Source organism: Onychostoma macrolepis, chromosome 15, assembly GCF_012432095.1.
Source record: "Onychostoma macrolepis isolate SWU-2019 chromosome 15, ASM1243209v1, whole genome shotgun sequence".
Lineage (NCBI taxonomy): Eukaryota > Metazoa > Chordata > Actinopteri > Cypriniformes > Cyprinidae > Onychostoma > Onychostoma macrolepis.
In genome coordinates, this window is record NC_081169.1 from 15,072,892 (window position 1) to 15,087,336 (window position 14,445).

Here is a 14,445-nt window from a genome sequence, read left to right on the forward strand (position 1 = left end):
ACAATGGTAATGCATATGGCCCTAGTTGATGAATCAATGAAAGAAAAATTTGTATTTTACTTTTTTTTTCAAAACTATAATACATTGTTTGGCCAATCTTCAGAAGACATTAATTCATCAATTTGGGTCATCATGTTACCTTATTTTCACTTTGTGTGGTTTTTGAACCTCAAATTTGGAGGTCCTGTATACTTGCATGATATGGACTCACAGAAATTGATTATTTTTCTAAAAATCCCTCTGTTCATCTGAAGAAAAATTTTTGGGTGCTCTATCCCTTTTTGAATTCTTATTATATGGATTCTGACAACAAAAAGTACATCTAAACTACGCAAAGTTTGTGTAGCCAAGAGTTTAGCAGTGTGTGTGTACAGTAGTTTGTAGTTATGCGTAGCCAGCAAAAAGCAGTGTGTTGATCATCAGCTGTGTCCACAGATGGTTGCCATGGGGCTAATGTCATTGTGTTGTCCACAGAACATGCATTCATATCAAACGCTCTGTGCCACATCAGTTGAGTCAGCCCTCAGGCCAGAGACTGAAAACTTTGTTTTATGGCTCCAGTGTTCTTTTGCTCCATGAAGTTTGCAGGAAGGTCTGTCCCTATAGTTCTTCCAGGGTTTACAGTGATAACCCAGGTGAAAAACAAGTGCACTTCCATAATGTACTTAAAGTGCTTTATTTTCACGCACTAAGTTTGTAGTACACTTGAGTGTACTAGTGTACAAAAGATGGGTTCAAGTGTACTACAAGTGGTAACTAAATACATTTTTTAAATACAAAGATAGTATGTTAAAAGTGCATTTTAGTTCATATTCATGGTGTCTCAAAATAGCAAAGTTGAGTACACTTTGATGATCTTAAGTTGACCTTAAGAAGTACTAAAGGATCATTTTTAGTATATTAAGTACAAAATTAGTGCGCGAAAATAGAGCACTTTAAGTACATTATGGAAGTGTACTTGTTTTTCACCTGGGAAACCAAGATATTGATGTCAGATAGCAGATTTTGTTAGGTTGTATCACTAAAAACATCTGTCATGATACGGCAAACTGTCAGTGCACAATTACTTTATTCATAAGCTTATATCACTGTGCAACATACATCTTATGAGAACATGCATTACAATGCAACGGCAGGTCCATCACATTCAAAGTGTGTCATATAAAGCATGAAAAGCTACATATATAAACATAATAAATAGTAAAAAAGCAAAATTTAAATTTACACTCATTTTGCTGACACGTTTTTGCACGCTTGGCTGATGCTGTCGTCCATTCACACAATCCAAACCTCAGGGACTGCATGCAGTTCGTTCTTATCCTCCCCTTTCACTCCATCAGTATTATCTTTTACTCCTCAAGGCCTAAACAAAGAGCTGAAATGGTTAATGCTTCCACCAGAAAGGCTGACAAATGGCGGTCAAGATTTTTTTTGGTTTGAAAATCACAGCATTTTAGTGAGATTGTATTTGTTTTCTCTGCTTTTTTATGTTAAATCCACTTTGCTGTAGACGTGGCACAAATGCTTTGATATTGGTATTACAGTTGATTACAGATTTGCTGAATGTATTATTTAAGATTTCTGCCTGCTGTTAGTTTTCTGAGAGAACATCTAACAAACATTATAAATGTGGGACATAACATTGCAGACATGACTGGCATAAATAAGCTTTCCAGCAAATAATTACAACCTCCATGCAATGCATGGCCTATTGGTTACTACAAAGCATCTGTTTGTATCACAGTATGTACTACTATGATTTAAAACGCTGTTTCCACCTAGTTACATTTAGGTTTTGAGCAAATAATCAAAATAATAATAATACTGACAAACAGATAAGCAAAGGCATTGCTTGAAGCAATTCCAAACAAGCGTTTTTGTTTGTGCTGAAAATACTGCTTTAAGCCCCATCTCCCCCAGGGATTTTATATGTGTTTTTCTTTTCTTTTCTGGGCGATATGATCTTGGAACAAAATAATTTTTACAATACAGACAATTTATATACATTCCTTTAGTTATAATCTCCGTGAAATGCAAGAGATGTAGCCCCCAGGCCATAGTCCACATGGGATCCAATTTAAAATCTTTATTTGAAGTTTTACAGTGTGTCCACTGCAGACGAGGTATCATTTCTATCCCTTCTGCTCCAGTGAAGTGAATTCTCTTTCAACAGTGTAAAATCTTAATGAAAGCTTTGCGAAACTCAATGTTGAAAGTGGTGTATATGATGGGATTTACGGCACTGTTCACGTAGCCCAGCCACGTAAAGGCAGTGTAGAGTTCAGGAGGGACTTGGCAGTAAGTGTTCACAATGTGCGTGATGAAGAACGGCAGCCAGCAGATGATAAACACACCTGAAAATAAAGCACACAGAGGTAATAATTCAGCATTAGGTGGGAAATAGGGCTGCACGATATATTGCATGCGATTGTCATGCGCATCTCGTCAGTAATTCTTTAAAAAGGCCCTCACTTAAAAAATGAGCTCCTAAAACTTACTGCCAGATTCTGGAAGATAAATTCTTCAAACTGTGGTACAAGAGGATGTGATGCTGGTCCTTCAAGAGTCACTCACAACTTATCTGTCCATAAAGCCTATACAAAATCAGTCTTCATATATTTCACAACACTTCAGCATGTTATTCTTATTAAGTGAGGGCCATTTTAAAGAATTTTTTACCCAAGCAAAGTCTCTGAGAACCTGACACCTTGTAATTCTGGAGAGTCCAGGAAGGTTGCAGTTCTGGAAAATGATGGTGCTGGAGACTAAATGGTTCCTGATGGTTTCTCACCTAATTCTTCACCTTAATTCTTAATTCTTTTGCAGTTAACATGTGTCTTTTCCTCTCCACCTGTTTTTTCTGACCTTGCTGACCCAATGAGCATTTCGCTGCCCAATGGTCATGCCTTAACTTTGCTAATTCTATTATTGCATTAGTATTGCATTCTTCTCATGGGCATTTAATAATTTTTTTTTTAACTTTTATTCTTGAGTTCAATCTCTTTTTTGGCTCATTTTATCTGTAAAGGAAAATCTGCCTAATAATTCTGCACACCTGAAATAAGAAGTTTCTGACTATCAGCCTTCATGGACAATTATATATCACTTATAAATTATTAAATACAAAATCAATAGTAGTTATTAAGATTGATGTGGTTTGGAATTGGTAAAATGTTCTTGGAAAAAAAATATGACCAGAATATCAACTTGCCTAATAATTCTGCACACAGTGTATGTTGAGTTTTGATATTTGGAGGATAGGGTCATTGACCTATTTTTGATTGGCCATTTGGCTAGTTTTGATACGCAGATCTGGTAACCCTGCTGGTTGTGATGATGAAATACAAAGCAATGTTTTGAAAGTGCCACAGTGTTTACACTTTACAAGCAAATCAACCAAAAATGTTGAACTTCAAGTATTTTAACATAAAAAAAAATCACACTGTTCACCATTAAAGTACTGTAAAGCAAAACTTACCAAGGACAATAGCTAACATTTGAGTAGCCTTCTTCTCCTTCTGCTGGGAGATTTTGCGTTTGTTAAGAGTCTTGACCGATGTCTGTGTTTTGCCGGTGGGGGAGACCTGGATCTCAAATGCTTTGGCCCCTTTTGTGATATTGCTGGTGTTGCCATTTCTCTCAGGTTTGACACCAGCTTCAGGCAATGGGGATGATATGTCAGTCTCTCTTAGATTAGAGTTAACCAGCCTGCTGTGTTGTTGACTTGTACCAGACTGATCCTGCTTCCTCTGTCTCTGAGGGTTTAAGTTTGTTATTTCATCCATTTGGATGTCATCGCCATTGTTTACCACCTCCTTTATGAAGATCTAACAAAAAAAGATGAAAAAGAAGTAATTTTGGTTAAAAGTAATGCTGACGTGCTCAGGCTTTGATAATAAAATGAAATGAATTGGTTCACTTTATCAAACAGCTCATTTCATAACAGAACAGTGTATTGTTTCAGTCAACATAACTTTATATGAAGTCTACATTGGATGCAGAGATTAACATTTAATATTTGCTGACACACTGTCATTTCTCAAATGTCATCTGTCGTTATTGCTTCTGGTGCATATGACAAGCAGTTAGAAGCTCAAGAATCCTGTCAAGAGCGATATTTGGAAAGGAAACGTGAAATTGGCTGTACCACGTTTTTGTTGTTCACAGGAAAATTCCCACTGGACTTGACGATCACAGTGCAGAGTTTCACATCATCAGGGTGGGTGCATTTCTGAAACACACATGGGAGAAACACCAGACTGTTTTGACAGATTTAGACCAGAAAGGAATTAGTTGTCCTACCCTAGGTTCAGTTTAAATTTATTTGCAATTATAGAAACGTGCAACAGGAAGGTTGGTAATTCCGTTCTGTCACAGTGATATTTTTTGCAAATGTCAGCTTATAGATCATGTTTATAGGTAATGCGCTAGGAAAAGTTTCCAAATCCTTTAACATTTTAAATTAGCTGAGGATTGCCAAAGCTTTGCATTCTCAATCTCCAAAGCATATGTTTTGGATCCACAAGTGACCAATCTAAAGATAATTTCGGATCTAAATCCAAAAGTTCAGCATTTTGAAAACAAGACACTTGCTATATAGAAGGATAAGGACGAGTTTTACACTTCAAAATGAAAGCGCTCCTGAAATAAACATGATGTTGATCTGAGCCTGTTTTCACATCAGAATGCTTTGTAGGAGACACAGCAGTGACAGAAACCACTGATAGGAGATGCTATGTTTACTTATGCCGTCAGGACACAGTATGAACACTCCCTAACCACAAATGGCTCTCAATAATGCACTGATGCCCTTGCAGAAGCTTAGGATGGGTAGATAAGCTATCACTCTCTTTGAATAATGCTATATTGAATTTATTCTGCTGCGGCACACGCTCCATGGAGAAGCCTGGATGTCTTTGCTCCGTGTAAAACAATGCAGACTATAGCCATGTATTATAATAACAGTCATATGAAGCAGTGGTCATTTCCTGCATGGCACACATTGATTTGTTGTATGTCGGCAGAATCAATACGAGCAAAAAAAAAAAGAGGAAAAGGTCGTTCTAGACACGTTATGATCACAAATCTAAAAAAATATATGCTACTATTTACAACTATCCAACTGTTTGTTACAGATATACTGCTACTGCTATATTACTGATGTACAGCTAATGGGAATTGCAGTGCTGATTAATTACTTTGAAACCAATTGACTCTGCAGTTTTTAACAATCCCAATTCACTAAACTCAACTGGAGTGCCAAGTAAGTAGAAACTTTCATCATCCTGCAGCTGTTCTCACCTTTAATGTCGAGCTCATATCCATGTCCGTAACTGGGCATGTGCGTTTGGTGTTGACACGTTTCCGTCTCTTTCGCAGTACCACGTAGATCTGCACGTATACTAGCAGTGTTATGATGAAGGGAACGTAGAAGGATACAATAGAGGAGTACACTACAAAGGCAGGGTTTGCGATCACACACAGAGCATCGTCATGAGTGACTGCAATCAAAAAATAGAGTGAAAATTAGTGACATTGTCTTATGTATTGTGTATTATATAAACAAAATGGAGTTTACTGACTAGATAGGTATAGATGTTGATATTGGTTTTAAGTGTATTTACATCACTGTGTATGTGCATTTTTAATCTGTTTTTGAATAATACAAAATTCTCTCCTAAATACATACTAATATATTAACAAATTAACAGGCACAGAGGGAAAGCATAAAGGTATCAATGCAGCAGCTGACATAATGCTTGTATCAAAGGTGCCATAGAATGCATTGATACAATATTTTAAATTGTTCTCTGATATCTACATAGAAGGTATGTGGCTTAGGTAAGGGCAAAAATTCTCCAGAAATGGTTTTACATGTGCATTTACAACCCTAGGGTTTCTCCCTAGAATGAAATGGTCTGTTATTGGCTTATTTGGAAGGGTCATGAATAATAATGTTGAGCTCTGCTCTGATTGGCTGTTTCACAGTGTGGCTCAATGTTGAGCTCTGCTCTGATTGGCTGTTTCACAGTGCGGCTCATTTCTGTAGCTCACACAGCAAGAAGGAAACACAGGGTGGAAAATATATATTTCAATACTTTCTCTCACAGTTATATCGTCGGGTAATTATACTGTATATAAAATGCGGGCATCAGGGAGCCGCTATTAATATGCGGGGCACTGAAACTGCTTTCGTATGCATGATCGCTTTTTACTTTCGCTTTCGAGATTCGCGATCGCACGAACTCTGTTTATACTATGATGCTTGTCAGTGGTGCTCAGGATCTGTAAATCATTCGCCATCGTCCTGAGTCATCTCTCCTTACTCTGTTTATGTGGTAAGTGAAATCTTATGTACTGCAATGTAACAGGCTACAGCTAGCAAGGAGCTAACAATGTCCCTTTAGTGGCTCGTGTTATTTTATTAGAACACATTATTTGCTTTCTGTGCCTTTCTGAATACAGACACCAACCCATCCCTGCACTTCACATCCCCTGCACAGCCTGGAACATAACATTTATTTCCATGATCTGCCATTTTCGCTGTTGTCCTTGCTTGTTTCTTCACAATACCTGCAGAACTGATGATTCGGCTGTGTAGGTTCAGCTGGCGGCTGGCCTAGAACATGGGTGGGTATATGCAAATGTTGGGGGCGTAACTATTAGTGATCAGTGGTTGTGATTAGTGACCATTTTTCAGTGGTCTTTTTTATTCACGAGATTTACAAACAATGGTGTTTGAGGCTCATGGTATGTCATTTCCATGTACAGAACTCTTATTATTCAACTATGCCAAGGTAAATACAGTTTTCCATTCTATGGCACCTTTAAATACTGCAGAGTATAATGCTCAACTTCCCAGTCTCTTACATTATGATTTGTTTTGTTCATGCCCACAAATCCCTGACCTCATCCTCCCAGCACGAGCATTCAAGCAGAAGAATGCTGATTAAATGACTTCCTCTAATGTAACTTTTAAATGAAGTGGTGACCTAACTTAATTTTAGCTGCCCCTAACACCAGTGTGCATGCAAGTTAATGACACTAATACTCTGTAAATTCAGCTCTTAAGTGCAAGCTGTTGTGCCATAATAGTATTAATAAGCAGAAGCCATTTGTTCAAGTTTAAGACAAGCGGATCTACTTACACAGAGTTTAGCTGTCATATTCCTTTTGGTTATTAATTTACATGCAGAATAATGCATATAAGATGAGACAAAGTGCACAGTAATGGACAGTAGATCAGAGATAAGCTTACAGATATAAAACAGTATATAGCCTTTTAATGCTTCTTTTCATAATGTCTGCCACAAAAATATTATGTCTTTATTTTAATTCAAGGGCATTTCTCCACAAATGCATGCAGTGAATTGCCTTTAAATTGATTAATTAATCAGAATATCATAGGATTACAAAGTGTAATTGATTGACAGCTCTACTAAAAACATGTAATGTACATTGCTGTTCAAATGTTTGGGGTCGGTAAGAATTTAATTAATTTATTATTATTTTTTTTAAAGTCTCTCATGCTCAAAAAACTGTAATATTATAAAATATTATTACAGTTTAAAACAACTGTTTTCTATGTGAATATGCTTTAAAATGTAATTTATTCACTTGATAGCAAAGCTGAATTTTCAGCAGCAATTACTCCAGTCTTCAGTGTCAAATTATCGACAGAAATCATAATATGCTGATTTGATGCTCAAGATTTATTTTCAGTGTTGAAAACAGTTGTGCTTTTGTAAAAACCCTGATATATATTTTTTCAGAATTCTTTGATTAATACAAAGTTCCAAAGAACAGCATTTATTTAGAAATCTTTGGTACCATTATACTGTAAATGTCTTTACTGTCAATTTTGACCAATTCAATGCATACTTGCTGAATAGAAATATTCATTCCTTTTCCAAAAATAATAATGATTTTTTTTTTAAATGATAATAATTAATAAATAAATTCGTACTGACCCTGAACTATTAAATAGTGTTGGCCTGGCAATCTAGTTAGTGAATATATTTCCCCCTATATTTACCAGTATTATTGAGTCCAAACAGCAGTGGACATGATATTGCAAAAGACAGAATCCAGACGACAGAAATCATGACTGTGACCCTCCTCTTGGAGCTGTAGCGTGTGTTGTACAACATAGGCATGGCTACAGCTGTGTACCTGTGGGAGATACAAGACAAAAATAAATGTGTTGTTATCTTACAGGCCTTATATGACCTGTATCATATTCCTGCATGCCTCAGCACATAATTTTCCAAATATACCTGCATTCATGTGACCTATGATGTATAGAACCACATATCGGTGCTTCCCATGACCTCTGTAATCCTTTTAAGACTTTTCTTCTAGTCTCTGATTACTTACTATATAAATAGAGGAGACGTTTAGCATGAACCGCTATTGATCTCACAAGTATTTGTTACTATTCTGAGCTCATGTGACATTGTAAGTGACAATGTACAATAAAGTTGTTGTCATCTATATATAACAACCTCAGCACCAGATCTGGTTTATTTTCAGGTGTGCAAAAGCTGAGTTGGTCCCTCTTTTAGGCTGAGCCACCAAATTATGTCTCGGTCAGCATTAGACCACTCTTATAATGGCAGTGCAGAAACACCTACCTGTCGATACTGATGGCACATAGATTGAGTATGCTCGCTGTACACATCATCACGTCCAGGGTGACAAAGATGTCACAATGGATTGTGCTGAACCGCCACTCTCCCACCACCTGGGAGGACAGACATGGACAACTAAACGCTCTGCTAATTGTAGAACAATGCATCTGAATGCAAACTTACACTGTTTGCTTGCAAATGTGCAATAGTTAGTAACTTGCTAGAACTGGCAAGCATTGCGTATTATTAATATCTTTAGATTCTAAATATTCATATTAACACCACAACCACCTGTCTTTCTCATCTGCAAGTCTGCAGGAGTCAATTTGCAACAGCTTTAGCCACTATAATAATGTTTAAACCAATAAAATATTGGCATTTTCTTTGGTTTATGCAATAAAACTGGCAGAAAGAAGCAATATAGCACAGGTCAGCCTCATCCACAGTTCGCATCTCCTGAGTTGGCTAGCAGAGCTTTCTGAGCTGCCTCTGATTAATGTGTGTCCTCAGGCAAGCCGAGGGACTCAGAAACCTCTTGATGGTCTTAGGTCCCCGCCTCTGGAGTTTGCACCGCTGTCATTGATTAAAGAATTATTTGACACCTCTAATGAAAGCGGCTGCGAGTTGCCTGAATCAGTTCATCACCATATCTCTAAACTCAGATGAAATGAGCCTCACCACTATCATTCTCAGACGTCGCTAGTGATCAAAACATGTCCTTGCACTAATAGAGGGAGAAGAAGAGAGGGAGGTCTGCAGAACAAGCATGTAGTGTGTAGAGAAATAGAAACTTTTTTAAATTGCCATGCACAGAAAGAGCTAATCAGTATGGAAGCTTCTTTCCACCACAGATTAAAAATTGTAACTTTTTACCTCATAATTCTGAGGTTTTCTCGCAATTCTGAGTTTATATCTCACAATTTGAACTTTGCTTTTCACAATTCAAAGAAGAAAAGTAAGAATTGTGAGACATTAACTCACCATTTTATTTTTATTTCGTAACGGAAACGTGCTACCATAAATCAGAGCTGTGTGGCATTCAGAACTGACCTGAGAATGCATTTACATTTCTGTTTGAGTCCTGAATTAAGAAAAAAAAAGTTTTAAATAGAATGAAATGTATTCAGAGGATAAACGTTGGGAAGAATGGATGGATGGAAATGTATTCCACTGCCATAAGAATGAACTATGTTAGAATGCAAGTTGACATTTCATTCTAGTTGAACAGTAATCTGTGTATGTGACAAATAAGTTTTGAATTGAATTTGAATAATTTTTGTTAGTGGCAGTGACTCTTTTTACCCGTTACATTGTTATGTCAGCAGTTGGTGAAGGACTGTTTTTATGAGTGAGGTATTGAATCAATTCTAATTCAACACACTGTGAGGCGTGGACAATTCAATTCAAATTCATATTAATGAACTGAAAGGAGAACATTTCTTAAATTGTCAGTTTGGCCCAACCCTGCAGCTAAGCTAAAGCGCTTGATTTTATTGGTCATTTCTTGCTAGTATAATTAGGTTATTTTCATGACTCATTTTCATTCATGTTCTGAAGATATTCTGAAGTTGTTTATGGAAATTTGGAATGATGATCTCATCGGCCCTAATAATAATATTGAGGACTTTCATATTGCAACGCAACAACAGCAATTTTTATTTAGCCAATAATCATTTCAACCATCTCACAATAGCGCTCCTTAATGTTCTGTTCACGCGTAAAAATGATTCAAACTAAATAAATGATGAGAACGCAGTTACTCGGTGCTGCCCTTTAGGAGAAAAACAACACATCACAAAATATCAAAAGGCTAATTTAATATAGCGAGTTATAATAATGCTGTAAATTTGATATGCTGCATCTGAAGTGTTCACTTTTGACCCGTTGTTCAGAGCTCAGTTTAAAATCACACAATCAACCTGCTTGCATTATTTTCTGCATGAACATTACAAACCTATGGATTTTGCTTGATATTTGATAGCTTTGCTAATATGTATGGCTCAATAACATGCACCAGGGAGGCTTCTCTTGGTTGAAAATAACTACTAACCCGTGGCTAGGATCAAATTTTCTAGAATTAGACATGTGCTGGTGGCTACTGCAAATTGATTGGCTAGAATGAGGTTTAAGACGGTGCCTGCAGCTTTTCTTAGTTAATTCATGCCCAGATTGACTCTAATGAGTTATGAAGAAGATGGCGCAAGAAATTACAGTCTTATCATGTGAGAATAATTCAATAACCCATGCTTGCATTAATGTTAACCACAGATGGTCGGTTGTTAATCCATTTTATCATCCAATCACGCTGATACCTACCTCAAGGTAAACCACCCATGGCATTACAAGTGTGGCAACTAGCAGATCAGCCACAGCCAGGCTGACTATCAGGTAGTTGGTAGTGGTCTGCAGGGCTTTCTCCCTCGAGACGGCCATACACACAAGCACGTTGCCGAAGACAATGACGAAAATGAGCAGCGTGAGAAGCATGGCGTAATAATTGTACTGGTGCCGCCCCCCTTGTTCCGTGCCATTGAAGCCCCGGGATCCATTTTCAAAGAAGCTTTCATTATAGGCATACTCCGTTAAGACTTCCATCAGATGGTTGAAGCCAAGCCGAGACTCTACAACCAAAGACAAGAGTTTTTTTATGAAAGAAATCCAGAATTAAATTTTCTTAAGTCACGTGTTTTGTATCCCAGTGTGTGTTTTATCATATCAACCAGATTGCACAGCGTGTGCCACTAAGTTTTGGCATGAAAAATCAATTTCTTATTGGAACACCTGAGCAGAAGCTTTCACTAGAAAGCACAGGGCCGTGGCCTTGCGCCGCATGGTACACTGTGTAAAGTCTATCCTTTATTTATGGGTGATCGTTCGCACAGCTGTCCTGAAAAGCCTGTTTGAACTCTGGATGCGACTTGACTAACTAGGACAGAAGTCTCCTCCCTCCCTACTGTTTCCCTTGTAAGATGTCCAAGAAAACAGACAGAAACATAAGCAGTATCAGCTAAATAATAAGTGGACGTGGGGAGGTGAGAGCATTTCACAAAATATCACAACAAACGGGCTTGTAGTATATACTGTCTCTGCAATCTTAGAAAAAAGGAAACTGCACAGTGAGCAGTTGCTTTTCATTCCATATTTAGCAGATTTTGCAAAATTTGTGTGAGCTCAGCACCAAATTTATTATAGCCCAAATGTGGAAATGGATGAAATTGATTTGCATTTCATGACAAATGAACCCATTCTGGCCATCTAAATGATATCAAACTCAGAACAAAGGTCTACTTGTCTTCTCAAATTATTTTGTACGTCATGAATAGATCATTTCTTATGGCTTTGAGAAAGAAGGTACAAGGTAATTCTTAACGAGATAGTTCAAAGGATTTATATTTTCTTCCCCATGCATACAATAAATGTAAATCTTATTTTGTGTTCCTCTGAAGAAAGAAAGTCACACAGGTTTGGAACAACATCCTAGAGATTACACATTTTTCATTATTGGGTGGACTGTATTTACCATAAAACTTTTATAAATGCCTGGCTATATGTCAAATTGGAGCATGTTGCAAATTCTATTTGAACACATCAAATTGGTCATTTTACACTGCTTTGTAATGTTATGTATGTTTACTAATGTTATGTAAATAAGAAAGATATATAAAGGAAAAAGACAGAGGCAAGAATGCTTGAACCTTGCCGCACCTCGAATGTAACATCACTCAGGGTCTGAGCAGTGCCTTGTCGGCAGATGTGCCACATAAATGTGCAAATGTGCAATAGCAATATGCCATCACTTAGACCGTTCAATATGATTGTAAAAATGCATTCTGTTGGGGGAAAAAAACCCATACAAAACACCATCATCACAGATATAACCCACTCTTGTGTAAAGGGACCACCACTTATTGGTTTTTACACATAATTGCCTCTTTAGCCTTCTCAGTGTCAGTTTTGATCATGAAAGCTGTCTCAGAGTTGACACTCCCTGCAGAGCTCAACTGAATGATGCCTTTTCATTTTTTCTCATATCAATAATTTGTGATTGTGCTTGTTTGTTTGTTAGGTTTATAATGGGATTTTCAATCAGAACAATTCAGGATGTGCATGCATCTTTAGATAAGTTTTTGTTCATTAGAAGAAGAAAAAAAATGTCTGCAGGAACAAAAACAAGTCACAACTTATATTATGTTAGGTGTCCTATTTAGATACAGTGCAATTATTGTGTACATACATACATGCTGTTATGTGAAACTTAAGATTTGCATCTGCTGCAAAGGTTAGGGTTAACATTATGGTTATGGTTACTGCAGGACTCCAAATAAACAGTGTACTATATGAATATCAGCCACCCACTGTCCCACTCTTCTCCGCATTGTTTCCTGTCTTTACTGTCTCCATCAATACAGAAGTCTATCTATCCATCTATCTATATTTGACAATTACACTGTATATGTATATAATATATGTATATATACTATTTATATTGTGATAGATTTTAACGCAGGTATGTGTAATTAGACATTTGATTAACATAATTGCATATGTATAGTGCAGTTTGACCTATATAATATATGCAATTAAAAATATATACAGAGAGTAGTTAAATTCTAATATTCTAATATAATGTGAGACCCTAAACACCAAAACTGAAACTCTAAAATTAAGCTATTCTGTGAATTAAAAACAAGACCTATAAAATACATGGGATACAACCATATTTCCTCTCCCTTACCCTCTTATTGCCTCTCTCTCGTTCTCTCTCTGTCAAACACACACTCACACATCATTGTACGCATAGAGAAATTACAGCAATTTTGTCACTTTCTAAATTAATTAGAAAAGATTACAACCAGCAGTCCACACATAGCCTACTCGTTTAAAACAAATGCTGGTTTTTCCCCACGCCGCGGAATAAAGTTTCTCTTAAAGTGTCAGCATCAGCGAATATCTGTTAATTAGCAGCTCTACTACGCTTTCTAATTATTCATGAGCAGAAAAAAAACTAGTTCACAAAAGAGAGAAAATGCCGTGCTGTACCTTCAAAACCGCAACTTTCATCCAAAGAGCGGAAGTATCCCGTTTCTTAGATTTTAAATCCACTTTTCTCCATCGGATACACTTGTCCATCCGAGCGACTGTAACTGTATTCCTCTTCTGTCTCAATTACAGCTCCACGGCTGGAAACAACCTCTGTAAACCGGCAAACACGACTACTTCCACGAGGAAATTTCATTTTGGCGATTAAAAGAACCTGAACATGATGTAAATATGCTTTTCCTGGTTTTGTGGAGGTGTTAAACTACACTTAGCAGGAGCAACCCATATCCGTTTGAGTCAAAGCGGAGTGTGAGCAACGCGCAGCATCTGAGCGCGCGCTTTACGCACGCGGTAACCTTCAGCATCCACTGAGGGACAATCTCAGTCCCTCCAACAGAGACTGAGAAGGTTGGAAACGAGGCGGGGCTGTTACATAAACATCAGTAAGAATAAAATACAAGTGCTGCATTCTTTAATCACAATCTCCTTCTTTTCAAAACCCTGTAATTGATCTGATTGATAGGATTGCTTTCCTGACTTTTTAAGGAAATGAATAATAAGTAGGCTATAAATTTCATTTCAAACTGTAAAGTTTATCTATTAGTATATGAGCAGGCTACTTATTTTATATTTTGGTTTTTAGTAAATATTTGTTTGGAATTAAAATGGTTATAGTTAATTGAGGTTGTGGCATTTGGATCTATCTTTTTGTTTAATCTCCAATGGACCTATCATGATTTATATCAATACATTTATTTATTTTCACCATTATCAA

The 14,445-nt window shown here is 37.0% G+C and overlaps 1 protein-coding gene across 2 annotated transcripts; it reads right to left on the reverse strand.

The window, feature by feature from the left end:
* Positions 1–1,058: 1,058 nt before the first annotated feature.
* On the reverse strand, positions 1,059–14,065 carry drd2a (dopamine receptor D2a). 2 transcript variants are annotated; one of them, XM_058744464.1, is made up of 8 exons: positions 13,671–14,065; positions 10,947–11,251; positions 8,634–8,743; positions 8,036–8,172; positions 5,302–5,501; positions 4,148–4,231; positions 3,479–3,827; positions 1,059–2,354 (listed from the first exon to the last, which is right to left on the reverse strand). In XM_058744464.1, the coding sequence occupies exons 2-8, from the start codon at positions 11,223–11,225 to the stop codon at positions 2,167–2,169; spliced, it is 1,347 nt and encodes a 448-aa protein (XP_058600447.1). In that variant the 5' UTR covers positions 11,226–11,251; positions 13,671–14,065; the 3' UTR covers positions 1,059–2,166. The 2 variants fall into 2 exon arrangements, with proteins under 2 accessions (XP_058600447.1, XP_058600448.1); XM_058744465.1 differs by lacking the exon at positions 10,947–11,251.
* Positions 14,066–14,445: the final 380 nt, after the last annotated feature.

Excerpts from the sequence above, each read along its gene's own strand:
- drd2a (XM_058744464.1), bottom strand. The coding sequence starts at position 11,225 with ATGGAAGTCTTAACGGAGTATGCCTATAATGAAAGCTTCTTTGAAAAT. Across the intron at positions 5,502-8,035 it reads GTTTGGACTCAATAATACTG|TCACTCATGACGATGCTCTG; the intron begins GTAAATATAGGG and ends TTTTGATTGCAG. Across the intron at positions 4,232-5,301 it reads ATATGAGCTCGACATTAAAG|AAATGCACCCACCCTGATGA; the intron begins GTGAGAACAGCT and ends TGTGTGTTTCAG.